The following is an 18,370-nucleotide window of genomic DNA, read 5'->3' on the forward strand; positions in this document are numbered from 1 at the left end:
TCTATTGAAGTAAAGAGGTTCAGTTGCTTCTAGATTACAGAGTTCAGAATGCCCCTAGTATCCCCTCTAAGGGAGAAATCCCATCACATGCAGATATCTTTCCTAAAGGTGGTGGGCATTCTACTGTGTAGACTACTTTATGTGTGCCCAGAAATGAGGAGAAACTGAGGACTGCAGATCCTGGAAATCAGAGTCAAAACGTTTGGTGCTGGAGAAAGTACAGCAGGTCAGGCAGCATCCAAGGAGCAGGAGAGTTAACATTTCAGGCATAAGCAGTTCATAAGGTCTTATACCCGAAATGCCAACTCTCCTGTGGCAACTAAGGCTTCTACTGTTCTGAAACTTTGTCATATTTCCATCCATCTTCTGGAAGTGACCCACATTTTTGCAAATGTAGAGTTTCTTAAACATCTCTCACCATTTTCTGCATCTGTGAACCCTTATTTGTTATTGTGATGCTTTATTTTTAACCAGGTATTTGGTTTATTATCTTTGTTGGCTTGTCTGATGCCCCCAGAATTTAGCATAGCTCTTTGCTTCTCCAGATTTGTCCATAAGACTCTTCAGTTTCTGTGTCTGTCATTTGCAAAATGCTGGAATCCATTATTAGGTTAGGTGATTGTAGAATTGTTCATGGCAACATGACATTTCAAGCATCATAATACAGTCAACCAGAGCCAACGTTGTTTTAAGAAAGGAAAATCGTGTTTGACAAATTCATTAAAAGTAACAAGTAGACCACAGACTGCTGTGGTATAGAGAGAGTTAGATAGCTCATGCATGATATACAAAAGGAGTTTCAAAGTAGGGAAGTCCTGCTATGACTTTACAAGCCAATCATGAAACCACTTACAGTAGTCTCCTTATGTAGAAAGGAACATACTGGTATTGAAGGTTTATTGGGTATATTCCTGGGATAAAGGGATTTCAGAAAAATTTGAGAAGGTTGAACCTGTTTGAAGTTAGAAGAATAAAAGGTGATCTTATTGAAGCAAACAGGATTCAGTGGGGACTTGGCAAAGTATCCACTGAGAGGATGTAAAATGACCTTCTGCTGTCAAAAATTTAACTTTGGAAACTTACTTTAGGTAACTGAACACTGGAACTCCAGAAAATGACATGATCATATGATGGATACAGGCATGGAAGCCTCTTAAATTAAGAAGAACTTCTGCAAGAGTCTATGATCTCCAATCTGCTCATGCCTCAATCATATTGAAATTAACTTCAACATCACAGAAAGGGCTGAAGCACATTTAAGTGCATTTTCCTTTGGTTTCTGGCATTTGCAAAACAAAAAATTAATGTGACTGCACACACACTCCCTTTTCTCCAACATTAGTCAACAGAAGAAATTATAACCTTTATACTCTGTGATGTGTTCTTCCACTGCCACTGAATAACAGCATAAAATGAAAAAGGAAAATGACTGTGAAGGAATTATTGTTTGCCAAACTAGACAATAGATGACAAAAGCACATAAACAAGTTTAAACATTCAATTTAAAAAACTTGTTATTTTACATTCCAACAATGACTACACTTCAAAAGTACTTCATTGACAGTAAAGTGCTTTAAGACATCTGGTGATTATGACACATGACATATAAATGTAAGTCTTTCTCCAAATTTGCATGAGGATGCAGTTGCCTTGGCACACAACATTGTAGCAACAATATTTTAAATGGAATGCCTTTTCATTTCACAAATGCCCAATGCTGCTGATTGCAAATGTAGTCTGTCATTAAAAGGGTCAATCTTAGACTCTGATAACTTTGTTCATATGTGCAACTCTAATATGTTAAAGATATTGTAATCGTCCAAACAAAGAACTTATCCTGAAAGGACTGAACAAATACTTAGCTTTGGTTCTCTGACTTAGGAGAATTTCTCTATAAACTTTGTAATAAAATAGCCAACATAACTTCAACAAAATTTAAAAAGCCATCAAGAGGTTTATCTTGCTGGTGAATTTGTAAATGACTACACACGTAAACCATCTTGCAGTTAATGAGTCCCAGATCTACTTAGTTCTGAGAAATTCATGTATGGAATAATTAGAAAATGTTAATGGCACTTTTGCTGATCAGCCTGATTTCTACCACCGAACAGCAATGTCTCCATCATTCCCACAACTAGGTCTGCCTTGGGTTCACTCTGCAGCTTTTCTTCATAATTATTTTATAAGAAGCAAATCTGCACTATCACCATTTAAATGCAAATACCCCTGAAAGGTAAAATTGTAAATCTTGCATAATGTCTTTACCACATGCAATGTATATCTGAGAGAAGCAGTCAACTGGAGCAATGTTACAGCTTATCTTATCAAAGTGGAATTCAAGTCATTATACACAGCCTTTATTTGCTTTGAACCTTGCCATGGTGTGAGTACATGTATTACTTTACACATCTTAATGGATAGCCTTGTTTTAGTGACAGTAATTGGACACATTACATGTATCATCTTTGTAAAAGATGGCCGGAAGAAAACGTACTACTGAAATGCTTTATATCAAGCAGGAAACATTGATTGATAATCCCCATTTTGCAACATAACAGTGTAATTTATCCAGGTAACTGTCTGACTATAATTTAAATTTAATGTGTTCTATACCTTGAAGGCACTCTCACTTAACTGAAGGAGAACATGGAAAAAATGCCAGGAAGGACTAAGTAATCCTTAGTAATTATCTACAAGTTGTTCAGAATGGGGGAGCAACATATCTATATAGAATCTCCAACTCCAACCAACCAGTAGCTTCATCCACCACCTATGTTCTATGGAGGTTACTTGTCAAAATTACTTTATCAAACAGGCTGATGCAAATAAGCTTTGTCCTTTATAGCAATAGATATTTTGAATCAGCGTGTTCAGAGATGTTATTACTCATCTCGGGAGCAGGCAGCACTTAAACCCAGGTCTCCTGGCTCAGAGATAGTGATCCTATCACTGTTCCATAAGATCCCCTCTTTACAGCACTAGGTTTACAGACTAGAAAGTCCCACATTCAATTCTTAGTTAATTGTTACCTGACCTCTGCTCAGCCATTATCCCTGGACTACGATGCAATCAAAGGGGCCTGTTCATGATTGCCATCCAGTGGCTGATACTGGGAAACGTTTGTGTACAGCTGCTGTTTTTAGTGCCCCCATTTGGAGGTACATAGAGCGATCATGACATGAAAATGGGATAAATCACTTGCAATCCAATTTACACCAGTGATCCAGTGCCACCATCTTGGATAGGTTCCTGTGCCAATGTGCTTGCATACTTTCAGATGGGAGACCAGATGTTATACATGATTTAATATCCTTCGATATATGTAGGACCACCATTGTAACTTTGAGATGCAAATGGCCTACTCACTTGTACCCACAATGAACTGCTCAGCAGTGGGCCTTGTGGGTCCACAAACAAAATTCCAGCTTGCTGCTAACTGCATTCCACATCACTCCACCTCAATTTGCTGTCAGCCAGTTTCACATAACCTTGCTACATGTCAGGTTTGGGCTTCAAATTGATTAGTATAAATATACAAACTCGAAGCAGAAACAGGTCACGTCCAATTGGTTTGTGTTTTGAATCCCGTATTCCCACCAACTCCTGATTCCTTTGATCCCCTTATGTAACAAGAATCTAATTGCCTCCACCTTAAAAATATTCAATGACCCCAACACCTTCTGAGGCACAGAGTTCCAAAATCTCATAGTCCTCTGAGAAAGAAATTCTCCTCATCTCTGTAATAGAAAGGCAACCAAAGGGCATAGAGCAAAAGTCGGCCATTCAGCCTATCAGGTCTGCTCTGCCAGTCATTGAGATCATGGCAGCTCTGATTATCCTCTACTCCACTTTTCTATCGTGATCCAAAAACATTGCCGATTAATCTGACCATCTCGTCCTAGAATATACGTAATATCCCAGTTTCTATAGCACTGTGCACAAAGAACAAGAACAAAGAACAAAGCATATTTACAGCCCAAGAACAGGCCCTTTGGCCCTCCAAGCCTGAGCTGATCCAAATGTACTGTCTAAACCTGTTGGTCAATTCCTGAGCATCTGTATCCCTCTACTCCCCGCCTACTCTTGCATCTGTCCAGACGCATCTTAAATTAATCTACCATGCCTGCCTCTACCACCTCTACTGGCAATGCGTTCCAAACGCCCACCACCCTCTGTGTGAAGTACTTGCCGTGTGTATCCCCCTTAAACTTTCCACCTCTCACCTTGAAAGCGTGACTTCTCATTATTGAATCCTTCACCCTGGGAAAAAGCTTGTTTCTATCCACCCTGTCTATACCCTTCATGATTTTATAAACCTCAATCAGGTCCCCCCATCAATCTCTTTTTTTCTAATGAAAATAAACCTAACTTATTCAACCTTTCTTTATAGCTAGCACCTTCCATACCAGGCAACATCCTCATAAACCTTCTTTGCACTCTCTCCAAAGCATCCACATCATTTTGGTAATGTGGCAACTAGAACTGTACACAGTATTCTAAATGCAGCTGAACCAATGTCTTGTACAATGTTAACATGACTTGCCAGCTCTTATACTCATTACCCCGTCCAATGAAGACAAGCATACTATATGCCTTCTTGACCACTCTATCCACCTGTGCAGCAAACTTCAGGGTACAATGGACCTGCACTCCCAGATCTCTCTGCCCATCAACTTTTCCCAAGGCTCTTCCGTTCATTGTATAATTCGCTCTAGAATTCGTCTTGCCTAAATGCAGTAAAGAGTTCCCCAAGAGATCCACAATCCTAATAAAAAGAATTCCTCTTCATCTCTAATTTAAATGGGTGACACCTAATTTTGACAATGTCAAGATTACTCAGAATCATATATATTTCAATCAGTTCATGTTTCTTGGAGAGTAACAACCTGGAGGCTGGCTGGGGTTTCAGGTGTAACCCTTCTTCAGGACCTGAGGAAGAGTTACACCCTAAACATTGGCTTCTCCACCTCCTGATACTTCCTGTCTTGCTGTGTTCCTCCAGCCTTCTGCCTGTCTACCTTGGATTCCGGCATCTGCATTTTTTTGTCTCTTGGAGAGTTATCGCAAACAAGAGACGTTTGTGCACATTTGACTGAAATGGTCCCCTATAGCTCTCAGACAAGGATAGCGGGCCCGGGTTGATTATGATGACTTGTCGTAAAACAGCAGTACCACAGGAACAAGAAGATTGGCTTAGCCTATGAAGCCATTGTCCAACAGGGTTGGAACTGAAAATATTTTTAAAATAATATGGCAATGTTATTTATCTAACAACAGGGTTGCAAAGAATCATAGAATCCCTACAGTGTGGAATCAGGTTTTCTGGCCCATTGAGTCCACACTGACCCTCCTAAGAGCATCCCAGTCAGACCCATTCCCCAACCCAATCCCTGTAACCCTGCATTTCCTATGGCTACCCGTCTAGCCTACACACCCCGAATACTATGCGCGGCCAATCCAGCTAACCTGCATATCTTTGGGCTGTGGGAAGAAACCGGAGCACCGGGAGGAAACCCATGCGCACGCGGGGACAATGTGGAAGCTCCACATAGAGAGTCACCCGAGGGTGGAATCAAACTCAGGTCCCGGTGCTAACCGCTGAGCTACCGTGCCTTACAAAACAGATTATAAAACACCTCTGAAGGAATTATCTCCTGTATTGTTTTGAGTGAATATATTTGCTTTAAACAAATTTTGATAAGTTGGTCTCTTCTTCAGATGACACTGTGATCCAAAATCACGTAGTTTCTGTAGATGTTTGATGCAGAGAAAATACCCAGGCTCTCGCATAGTGAAGATTGCATGTCTCAGACTGGAGCATTCAGCCATTGTGACATGAAAGCTCAAGACTAGTTATTCTGTATTTCTAGATTTACATAAGTGTGCAACAACTTCTTCCCTTCGGCAGTCCCTCAGGATCAAGGATGACTTAATGATATGCAACGAGGATACACTTCGGGCAAAGGAGTGAAGTCAGAATGTGATATGGAAGGTTAATTGAAACAATTAGTTCAGCATGTCTTTTTGCTACCTGTCCTCATCATATTGACTGAATCAGAAGATTATGAGCTCATATCACACATAAAAACAAAATTTCAGCAGACACTGTACTGTCATACAGAGGGAGCACCGCACTGTCAGAGGGGCCGCTCTTCAGTTGAGACGTTAAATCTCTTCTTTCAGATGGATAAAAGGTCGTATGGCAATTCTCTGAAAAAGGCCAAGGAGTTCCCTGGTGCCCTAGTCAATATTAATCTCTTGTTCAACGGCTCAAAGTAGGTTATTTATCATTATCACATTGCTGTTTCTAAGATCTTGCAGTTTCTGGGACTTGCACACGCAAATTCGCTGCCAAGTTTTCTATATTACAGAAGTTATTACACTTCAAAAGTGCCTCCTTGGCTGTAAAGCACTTTGCATCTCTCTGAAGTTACTAGAAGCACAATAAAATTGCAAGGATTTATTTTTCTTTCAGATGGTAAATTAGCATCCGTTGTTACGGCCATTTGGAAAAGGCATCTTTGCTGCAAAATTATTCTGCTGGCTTCAGTTTATCTTTGAAACTGGGCGATCCAACAATAAAATGAGTTCAATTATCTTCAAGGTTGTTATATTTGTAAACCAACCGTAACACAAGGTTAGCTCATGCATTTTGTACTTTTGTTCTTATGCTAGACATTCTCCCTGATTAAGGCTATCCCTGTTAAAAAAAAATCATACCTTGGGCTCTAATTAGTAATGCAGTGAGGCTGGGTTATCTCTGATATAGTCAAAGGGAGAAACTGATTCTTTCGGATACAAATCAGAGTTATACTGCCGCCTACAGACCGGAAGAGGGGTGGGAAATTACTCACCAAAGGAGTTTCTTTCCTTCCATCTCAATGCACTGCAGAATAAGATGTGGGGGTTATTCTACTGCCTATAAAGAGGTGCAAAGTCACTAAACAAAGGAGGTATTCTCTTTCTGCTTCCTGTATTGCAGAGCAAGATACTAGTACACTATTTCCTGACAAACCGTGCTGCCACAGAAATTCAGCCGTATACCTGGAGTCTAAGAGAACATTGCCATGGTAACATGATCTCATTCCATGCTACAGAAACTTTTCTCAAACTGTAAATAGAAACCTGATAAAAATGTAACATGTACTTTTGGGAATTTTAAATCCCAACATTTAAAATCCGAAAAGTGCTTCAGAGATGCATAACTGACTGCTGAATACCTATAGAGACTGGCTGTTAGGTTAACTCTGAGGGACAGAAAAGAAGGAATAAAGATTATCCGTACTCAGTGAAGGGGAACCTTTAAAAAGTGAAGCCGACCAGAATTCTCGTTTTTATTTTGCAGACCTCATTTTATGGAAATCACGTTTCTGTTTTGAAAGCTAGTAAAAGAAACTTCAATATCATGTAGTTTAATAATGCATTAGGTGAAAACCATATGGCAATAACATTTCAGTGTCAGTATTTTATCAAGAAGAAATCCACAAAATAGTGGCTTAGATCCCAGATCAATTAAATCCAAATCTGCTTGTTATTTTGCAGAATTTTTGAGCAAATCAAGAAAGTGAAAATTTGTGTGTTTCTGAAACTGTGCTAATTCTATGAATGAAATGACAGATCCTTTTTTTCCATTGCGCATCATCTCTCTCTGCAAGCAATGGTTTAGAACTGTTAGCAAATTGACACTAATATTTTACAAAGGCTGGAGCTCTGCACGAATCTGGCTCCTAAAGGTATTTGAACAGAGGCTCATCTTTAATATACTGCACAAATGAATTTGATCGCAAGAAATGTAACATTTCTGCTCCATTCAGCCTGTCATCGTTAAATAACTAGGCTGAGCAGCTGTCTCTCAAGGGCAAAACCAAGTGTCTAACACAGTAGGCTCACAGATTTCCCACTGGAAATGCAACACCCGCCATAATGCTAATTGTAGAAGGATCAAAAAACAAGGTGCAGATCTGAAATGGGTGTTCAGCCCTTACCATAAACAACTGAAGAACATACTGCTTGTGAACTGGGGATGCCTTGTGTACAATCAGTACCCGGCCATTTGCACTCTATATGAGCCCATTCTGATATATCATAAAACATACGTGAAGGCAGAGTTGGTGGGAGACGGAACGCAAGAAACTGCTCCCTCCAGTCCCTGCCCTCCAAAACGACCCGTGGAAATTTATCTCCAAACAGAAAGCTTTCCCAGTCGGTCATAGTGAAATATGTGATGCAACAGCAGAAATGCAACCGGTGCTTAATGGAAGTCATTGAGCTACCTAAGCCGGCCTGAGACACTCGACGATTTGCATTCATGTGGCGCCCCTCGGGTGGCAAATCGTCGAGCAGCCTCAGCGACCAGGCAAGGTTTTTATTTTATTCTCCATTTTTCATTTGCTTCCACCGCACCACCACCCACCCACCCCCCCCCCCACCCCCACGGATGACCATCCTCCTCCCTATTTGGGGCAGGGCTTTGTTGAGGTTGAACTCATTGGGGTGATGAACCGGCCTCACAAAAAGCCTGACTGATCTTACAAAGGTAAAATGAACAAAATAACGAAATGGTGGGAAAATCTGAGAAAAAACGGGTCAGTCCCAGTCGGTCGCTGTGACCCCTATCTCGCCCAGCTTCTGGGATTCATGAGTACTTCTGGTTTGGAATCTTTACCTCACTCCAGTATCTCAAGTCTGTGAAATCTCTTGCTATCAATTGCAAAGCCCTGTGCTATCTCTCGGCTAAAGGCCGGGGGACACGCAGCTCCCTTCTGTTTTCGCTCTGAGCTGCTGCTTGATGGAAACAAGGACAGAAATAACTTGATGAAACATCACCGTCTGTAATTCAACTGGACCCACGGCCACAGTTCAGACGTACGCTGTGTCAGATCGAAATTCACCAACTATTCGGCCAGCCTTAATTTATTCAGTCGCTGTATTTTGTGTTCACTTTCACGGGAATGATTGTTATTCCTCGAGTAATTCTCTCTTACACACACACACACACAGGTAATTCTCCCAGATGTAATTAAACATCATTTGATTCACTGTATGGGATTTGCCCCAGTCCCGACCCAGTCATCAATCTCCCGAATATGAATATCCAGGCGGCTCCCCAGACTGGGACCCAGGAAGCGGCCGATTTGCAGCGAGAACACTGAGACTCTCGGCTGAGGCGGGTTGGGGGATTTTGCCTGAAAGCGACAACTCCCAGCAAAAGGAAATTGGGGGCCAGCCGACATTCCCACATATCGACACACACACAGAGAATAGGAAGTGGTGTGGCGCAGTGGTAGTGACCCTAATCCCACAGCCAGAAGATCTGGTTTGAATCTCTTACCCCTCCCCCTTTCCCCGAAGGTGTATCCCAACACATTCGGTTAAAATAACGAGACACACGCCATCCTGTAATTAACGGGAACTGGGGTGGAGGTTTATCGTTGATACACGGTACAGGACAATGAAGAGGGCAGGCGGCGGTGTGTTATCAGGAGGTCTGTCACTGACTGGGATTCAGGAGCTGTGACAGGGTCTGAGTGTGGGAGACTGTGACAGAACGGGGTGAAGATGTATGATCTCGGGAGTGGGAGTAGTCTGTGCGGGTTGATGGTGTCAGGACTGGTGTGTTAGATTGGGATCTCCGACAGTGTGTGTAAGGATGGATGGTCAGGGTGAGAGTTTCATGCAGTAGGTGCTGACTGTGTGGGCTTTGGGTGTGAGTGTAAGAATAGGATCGGTAGGGGCTGAGAGTTAGAATGGGATGAGGTGGTCACCTTGACAATGAATGGGATTGGTGGAGCTCTGAGTTTAGGCGGGAGTTCTATTGCTTATGGGATCTGAGTTTGAGGTTAAGAACATTCAGTAATTTGTATCATGGAATCTGCTCCCTTGGATTCTTCCCTTGTGCCCTGCACCTTGCTGTCCTTTCCCAAGCTAATTAACTCCAGCGCCCCCCCCCCCCCACCCCCTTTCACCCTTCTAGTGAAATTGAGCCTCCAGCAGAGATCAGCTCCCTGCAGCTCCTCAGAGGCACAGACCCTGGCATTAGTCTGAAGCCCTTTTGCCCACTGCTCAGCCTTCATTCTGCTGGTGGAAGTGGCTGGGTCCCTCACCCATCATCAGCGTGTAACATCAGCACCATCCAGAGTATGGCTAGTGACCCACACTATTGTGGGAATAAGTGAGAGAATGAGCATAAGAATGAGTGAGACATTCTATGAGTCACTGTCTGTGTATCTGGTTGAGTGCATTGACACTGCGTGTACAGGTGATTGAATGTGTATATACATCCATGTCGAAATGTGGGTGTGTGAAAGTGTTTATGTATCAGTGCTGAAGCAAACATTGTTTCCCATGAAGCCAATAGCCCAGTGCCTTTGTTCTGTGGGCAAATCTTCATCTCTATACTGCAGTGGAGACTGACGTGGCACTCCTATCAGTATGTCTCTGTCAGCCACACTAATACCCATAACCTGTCCTATATGGGAAAAAGAGACTAATATCTCCCTGTGGAAAATAAGATTGCCTTGATGAAGTTGGACTTGATGTCAGTGTGTTCTTGTGCACTGTGATGTTCTCCCTGACCACCTGCTTTCCCAAACGCTGAGACTGGCTCCTACGAGAGGAAGGGTGAGACTGCATTAGGGAGGATGCAGAAGTGATTCACCAGGACATTGGGCTGGAGTGTTTCAGCTATGTCCAAAGACTGGACAGGTTGAGGCTGTTTTCCTTATGACAGAGAAGACTGAGGGGGGAGTCTGATTCAGGTGTAAAAAATTGAGGAGCTTTGATTGGATAGATAGAAAGAAACTTCTCCCCTCATTAGAGGGATTAGTAATCAGGTTATAGATTTAAGGTCAAAGGTAAGAAAGTTAAAGGCGATTTGAAGAAGATTTAATATTTCATCTAGAGAGTGGTAGGTATCCAGAACTTACTGCTCAAAAGGTGTTAGAGGCAGAAAACATCTAACGATTTCTTGAAACACAGTAGCAGACAAGTGCTGGGAAATGTGTCTAGATTGGTGCTTGGTGACTAGTGCCTCTTTTCATGCTATTTAACTGTATGACTATAATGCCAAAGGTTGGCTTTTATTGGCAACAGTTGACAAATTCTGGCAGGAAATAACCAGGAAATCAGAGCTTTCTAAGAATAGTTGTAATACACATTTACAATACGCAATGATGCATGCACATACACACAAAATGACAGACACATATACATTGGTGTGCGCACACACAAAAAAAAGATGTACACACAGGTACACACACAATAATCCACAAACACAATGATGCACATAGATACACTATTTTAGGTGCACGCAATAATGGACACAGTAATACACACATTGAGACACACCCAATGATGTTTACACAGAAACACAATGATACACACACATATACAATGATGCACACACATACAATGATGCACACATATACAATGATGCATAGACATATAGAATGATGCACATACACACACATACAATGATGCACACATATACAATGATGCACACATACAATGATGCACACATATACAGAATGATACACACACAATGATGCACCCATATATACAATGGTGCACATGCACACACACACAATGATGCACCCATTTATACAATGGTGCATACACACACACACACACAATGATGCACACACACAACAAAGCATATGTATCTATACACATAGACACACATAATGATGCACACACATATACAATGATGCACTTACACATACAAAGATGCACACATATACAATGATGCACACACAGACATACACAATGATGCACACATATACAATGTTGCACACATGTATACAATGCTACACACACACACAATGATGCGCCCATATATACAATGAGGCACACACACACAATGATGCACCCATATTTACATGGTGCACACACACATACATACATACAATGATGCACACAATGATGCACCTATATATACAGTGGTGCACACACACACAAAATGATGCACATATACAGTGATGCACACACACACTGCATACACATATGCAATGATGCACACACACAATGATGCATGCATATATACAATGATGCATGCACACACAATGATACACACACACAATGATGTGCCCATATTTACAATGGTGCACACACACATAATGATGCACCCATATTTACAATGGTGCACACACACATAATGATGCACCCATATTTACAATGGTGCACACACACACAATGATGTGCCCATATTTACAATGGTGCACACGAACACAATGATGCACACATATATACAAGGATGCATACATTCACAATGATGCACACATATATACAATGATGCACACATACACACAACACAAACAAAATGATGCACCCAGATATACAATGGTGTACGCACACACAATGATGCACACATATATACAATGATGCACACATACACACAATGATGCACACATATATACAATGGTACACATACACACAACACACACAAAATGATGCACCCAGATATACAATGGTGCACACACACACAATGATGCACACATATATACAATGGTACACATACACACAACACACACACAATGATGCACCCAGATATACAATGGTGCACACACATACACACACAATGATGTACACATATATACAATGGTGCACACACACACACACACACGCAAAGAATGACGGCCACATGCTAAACCGGAATGGATTAGCTGCACGTCATTCACACAGACTTGTGTATGTAAAAGTGGGCACGGAACTCTGTGCAGGAATATCTCCCGCCTGGGAAACAGGAAGCAACAAGTGTTCAGCAGACACTGAAGCAGCTTATCCCAATGTCTGATTCAAGCCGGTTTCGATCCGGTTCTCGTTAAAATTCTCCTCTCCGCTGATTCCCCTCTAAGAAAGATCAGGTCTGCCTGCGCTGGCACACATCTGATCTGTAATACACCAGAACATTGAGGCAGGTGAATCTCTGTAAGCGCGGCTCTGATTGCGTTGTGCACCCTGTATAATATGACCATTGCAGCCCGCGGTTTGCCTCCTGATAGGCACTGCGAAGCTTGACTCTCGCCTTTCCTCCTGGCTATCTCAGGAGCAGAGAGAGAGAGAGAGACGATCCGCCTCCCTCCACTCCAATCAGGCAGTCGGGGAGCTGCTCTGTATTTTGAAAAGCAGGGTAATCTCAGATGCAGCCCTGTTCTGTTGGGTTTGGGTTGGCGGGTAGGTGTAATCGGAAGTAACGAAACTTAACACGACGCAATTGTCGCAGATCAGCCGAGATCCCCAGCCCATCTCTCCCAAAGGCGAAATGGAATCAATCGCACTACGTTTCGGGACTCCCTGACAAGCATCAAAACAAGATTTACAGCATCGCTACCTGCTCAGGAAATCTTCCTCACAAGGACAACATATAAATGCAGGCCAGTAACGCACCTGTATAACTTTCTAAGCACAGGCTGTGCAGGTAAAAAAAAACCCAGTAACTTTCCATCTATATCACATCGGCCATTTGCATGGACGCTCTGTTTTGATCCCTGTGCACTGGGCTCGCTGTCAGTGAGGAGCTAAGGGTAAGGGTCACTCAAGCTGATAGCGGGTAACCGGGGGCTTCCCTCACCCACCCAGAGTGAGGGAGCAAGGGAGAGAGACAGGGAGGGAGGGAGTGAAGGAGGGAGGGAGGGAGAGAAGGAGTGAGTGAGGGAGGGAGGATAGGAGTGAGTGAGTGAGGGAGGGAGGGAAGGAGTGAGGGAAGACCCGGACAGGCACAGCGACCAAATCATCAGTTCAAATCAGGCAGCTCAGCAGCCAAGTAGAAAGTTGCAGAATCCGTTGTCCCCACAGAAAGGGGCCGCTGAATGATGCCCAACACTCCGCTTCATCAACCCACTCTTTATTCATTTCCGGGATTCAATATTCTCAATGTCTCACCACTCCTTCCCCACCACCCCAAATCCAGCTTCTTACCCCATCTCCGCGCTCCTATCATCCTTCCCGCTCAAATCTTCTCCGGCTTCTACCCCTTCTCCCATACTAACCCCTCTCCTCTCTGTAAATCCCTCCCCCCTCCGGTCCCTCTCTCCCACACCGACCCCACTCCTTAACTTCAAACTCTTCCCCCCTCCCACCCACTCCCCTGTTTCCATCCCCTCTCCCACCTCCACCCCCAATTATCTCCTGCCTCCATCCCCTCTCCCAGCTCCCCCCCCCAAATCCTCTCCTACCCCAACCCTACGCTTTACCCTCACTCCCCAACCTACACCTTCACTCTCCTACCCTACACATCCTCCTCAGCCCCTGCCTTACCCTCAATCCCGCTCCACCCGTGGTTACATTCCTCACCTATCGACCCACTCCCCTCCCCCTCCGGACTTTGTTGACACCCCCTTCCCCCCAACACCCCTCCCAAATATTCCTACCCCCACCATCTTTAGATCCCCAATCCCTCTCCTACCCCTTCTCCCACTCTTTCTACTGCGCCCAATGCCTACAGTGATAACCTCTCACCCACCCCGGAAGCCCCGGCTCTGAAACCCCCTTCTCAGACCCTGCACCCCCCCCCCCCCAAAGCTCTCTGTAAACCGCTAGCCTCCTTCTCCTATTCCCCCTGCCGTCTCTCCTACCTCCGTTCCCGTCTCCTGTTCACCCCCTCACACACCCAGTCCCCGGGCCAGCCCTCTGCCCTGTACATCTGCCGGCGATCAGAGCCCTCCTGATTTGAGAAGTTCCTTTCGCGGGGAGATGTCAAGTGCATTGGTTGGGGGGGGGGGGGGGGGGGGGGGTTAGCAGCGGAACTACAGCAGCTGGCAGGCTGTGAGGGTACTGGATCACACACACACACACACACACATAGCCCCGCACAAACTCCCCTCCCTCTCCTCCTCCTGCCCAGGCTGAGGTGGGTAATGTGTGTAAAGATCACCTCTAACTTACCGCCAGCTGCTACCAACAGTCCCACACAGCAGAAAAGCAGCAGCAGTCTCAGTGATGCTCCTGCTGTCATCTCCCAGAGTCCGCACGCTGAAACCTTCGGAGCTTCCATCTCCGCACACACGGCTCCTGCTGCCTCACATCGCGGTGCAAGTCGAACCATTCGGGCACTGCCAGAACGTCTCATGGTTCATGGGGAAGAGGGGAAAGGGGGGGGGGGTGGTAGAGGGTGGGGGTTGGGGTGGGGGGGTTTGCTGGAATCGGGAAGACAGACTCGGGATTTATATCTGTCTATATTTGCAGAGAGGTAGAGGCCGGAGAAGCTTTCAAATCCGTGTCGATGTGATCCTCAAATCCTCAGCAGACCCCGAGAGGGACATAGGCGGGTTATATCTGTGTGTGTGTGAGAGAGAGAGACTGTGTGTGTGTATGAGAGGGAGAGAGAGAGAGAGAGGCAGAGAGCAGAACAGAGCGGAGCCTGGCTCTCTGGAACCAAACACTTGGACTCGACCAATCGCACACGCACAGGGGAAGCAGCTCTGTCAGCCCATCTCAGCCCCACAGGCACCGTGTGTGTGTGTGTGTGTGTGTGAGAGAGAGAGAGAGAGTGACAGCCAGCAAGCTCTGCCCAGTCACCTCTCCACACCACATCCCAGGTGCGAGAGACCGCCAGTTTTCTCTGGGGAAGCCCTCCTCCCGCCCGGGGACAGACACATTCCCACACAAACCTTTCTTATAACCCCTTGACAAAGTGAGTCCAGACCCCGTTTCTTTTTCCCCTTTGGAACACATTTCAAAGTTTTATACATTTTATGCAAGCAAAGAGGTGGGAATCAAAACTTTTCAGCAGGAATTTCTACTGTGCAATGATGCCTTATAGATCCCACTTGTGACGTCGAATTAAACGCTTCAATTCTGAATAGCTTTTCGCAATCCCACTTTATGTAACAATTCTGACATTTTAAGTGCGCTAGTCAATTTCACATCAGCATTGGGGTATTTCTGACAACTTGTACTAAAAAACACAGGATTGTTGCAACTCCAGAAATAATTGCACGCGGGCGTGAGTTCAAGGAGCAGGAAAATGAAGTGAAAATATATAGAGAGAGGAAAACAGGAAACTTTAGCTACGTGTTTGACAAAATGCGCAAAAAGGATTTTCTTCCTTTCCCCCCCAGTCAAAGCAAATGTGTAACGTTGCTGCCATCCAGCGGCCGATGTGAGAATTACAGCGGCTTGAGGCTGGGCGAAGAAGCCCTTTCTGACATGACCATTGGATCGATACAAAAAAAAGGGAGAGCGCGAAGGCTTGCAAATTGATACAGCCCCTCCTCGGAAGCGAGTCCCCCGGTCTCGGTTCAGGAAGAAAGTCGCCGAGTTCTTTCCACCGTCAGTTTGGAGATTCCAGATCTCCAGAAATGCATCGAAGTCTCAACTCGCTCTTCTCCGCCTCTTGTCCCTGCGGAACAGCCACCTCGCCTTGGCAAGGAAAGGGGCTATAATGTCAGAGTCTCCGCTGTGTGATACAGCGAGGGGAGTTTATTCATGGCCAGCCAATCCTCTGTGCACACTGATCACTGTCTTGACACACTAGGATCTTTTAGAGCAAGACTTCACGTTCAAGTATCAGATAATTGCAAGTTAGAGCTTTTTTGCAAAAAAAAGTGCGTTGTGAAATAGTTTTATTCGAGAGCCACACGTACTTGCCATTTTAAAATATCTTATACCTACTTTATGCTTTCCCTCGGCCCTTCTGGGAATTATATTTCATTGCAGCACGCCACAGTATGAAGTTAAAAATGATATCAAATAGTGGAAATATGTCACAAGTGGATCCGTATCTGAAAGAGTTAAGAACACAGGACCGGGAAATGAATCTTTCAGTCCCTCTAGGTTGTTTTGCTCTTTGGTTAGATCATAGAGTGATACAGCACTGAAACAGACCCTTCGATCCAACCAGTCCATTCCCAGCATAATCTCAAACTAAACTCGTCCCACCTGCCTGCTCCTGGCCCATATCCCTCCAAACCTTTCCTATTCACGTATCCATCCAAATGTCTTTTAAATATTGTAATTGTACCCTCATCCACCACTTCCTCAGAAAGCTCATTTCACGCACAAACTATCCTCTGTGTAAAAAATGTTCCTCTCATGTCTTTTTAAAATCTCTCTCCATTCACCTTAAAAATATGCCCTTGAGACTTAAAATTCCCCATCCCAGGGAAAATCTCTGCCATTAACCCTATCTAAGTCCTTCATTATTTTGTAAACTTCTGTGAGGTCACCTCACATATACTTCATCTCCTATTCCCACTCCCTGTGGTATTGTCCTGATAAACAGTATTAACATCTCATGGTGGGTCTGCCACCTCTACCAGGATGCGGTGAGGATTGTTTAAGGGTAGTTTTATATCTTATACTACACTCTCCACTCACACCCCTATCCCCATACTCACTCATACACCACACTCATTGCTCCAAATTCCATGAAATATTCAAAACAAACCTATCTACCCCAGCCTTGAAAATTCCAATTGATCCAGCATCTGTACTGTATTTGGTGGAAAGGGTTTCAGCTTCCCACTTCTCTTTTGGGTGGACGATTACTTCATGATTACTCTTCAACTGGCCTAGCTCCTGTTTTAAGAGGAAGAGTCATGGGATCTGAAACGTTAACTCCGATTACTCTTCATAGATGCTGCCAGACCTGCTGAACTTGTCCAGCAATTTTTGTTTTTGTTTCGGTTTTAAGAATCTGGCCTCTTAAAAAGTTTCTCTTCATCCAGTATTTTCAAATTTATAAACAGTCTATGAGTCAACCACATTCCTATGGGCTTGGAGTCACATGTCGGTCAGACCAGGGTAAGGATGGCAGTTTCCTTCCTGAAAGAACATTAGTGAACCAGATGGTTTTTTTTACAAGAATCGACAATGGATTCATGGTCATTATTAGACTCTAAATTCCAGACTTTTATTGAACTCACAATCAACCATCTGCCATCTCCTCTAACCTAGTTTACTCTATCTGGTGCTCCTGATGTGGTCTTTTCTACATTGGTGACACAAAACATAAACTAAGGATATGTTTCACAGAGCATCTCAGCTAGACCCATAAAGGCAAGCTTGACCTCACGGTCATCTCCCACTCCCTCTCCGACATGTCCATCCTCAGCTTCCTCCATTGCCACAGACTGAAAATTGGAGGAACAACACCTTGTCTCCTGCCTGGGTAGTCTACAGCCCAGAGGACTCAACATTGAGTTCTTGAATTTCAATTAACCTCCCTTCCCAACCCCTGACTCCCTTTCCAGCCCCACCTCCTCCCTTCCATTCCATCTACTAACCCTTCCTTCCAGCCACCAATCGGCTTCATCGATCCCATCGACCCAACCTGGTCATGCCCACCACTTGTGATCACCTATCCCTCCTTGACCATTTTGCCCCTCTGCCCACCCCACCCCCTTATCTGTAGCTCCCTTTACCCCCACCTCCA

General features: G+C 44.2%; 1 protein-coding gene across 3 annotated transcripts in view; it reads right to left on the reverse strand.

The window, feature by feature from the left end:
- The window catches only part of LOC140464913 (CUB and sushi domain-containing protein 1-like), a 2,358,623-nt gene extending 2,343,557 nt beyond the window's left edge, over positions 1-15,066 (reverse strand). For all 3 annotated transcript variants that reach the window (XM_072560545.1, XM_072560536.1, XM_072560527.1), the window contains exon 1: positions 14,881-15,066. In XM_072560545.1, coding sequence (XP_072416646.1) covers positions 14,881-15,064 — 184 coding nt within the window. In that variant the 5' untranslated portion in view covers positions 15,065-15,066. The remainder of the gene's footprint in view (positions 1-14,880) is intronic.
- Between the last annotated feature and the right edge of the window lie 3,304 nt (positions 15,067-18,370).

This window comes from Chiloscyllium punctatum, chromosome 3, assembly GCF_047496795.1.
Source record: "Chiloscyllium punctatum isolate Juve2018m chromosome 3, sChiPun1.3, whole genome shotgun sequence".
NCBI lineage: Eukaryota > Metazoa > Chordata > Chondrichthyes > Orectolobiformes > Hemiscylliidae > Chiloscyllium > Chiloscyllium punctatum.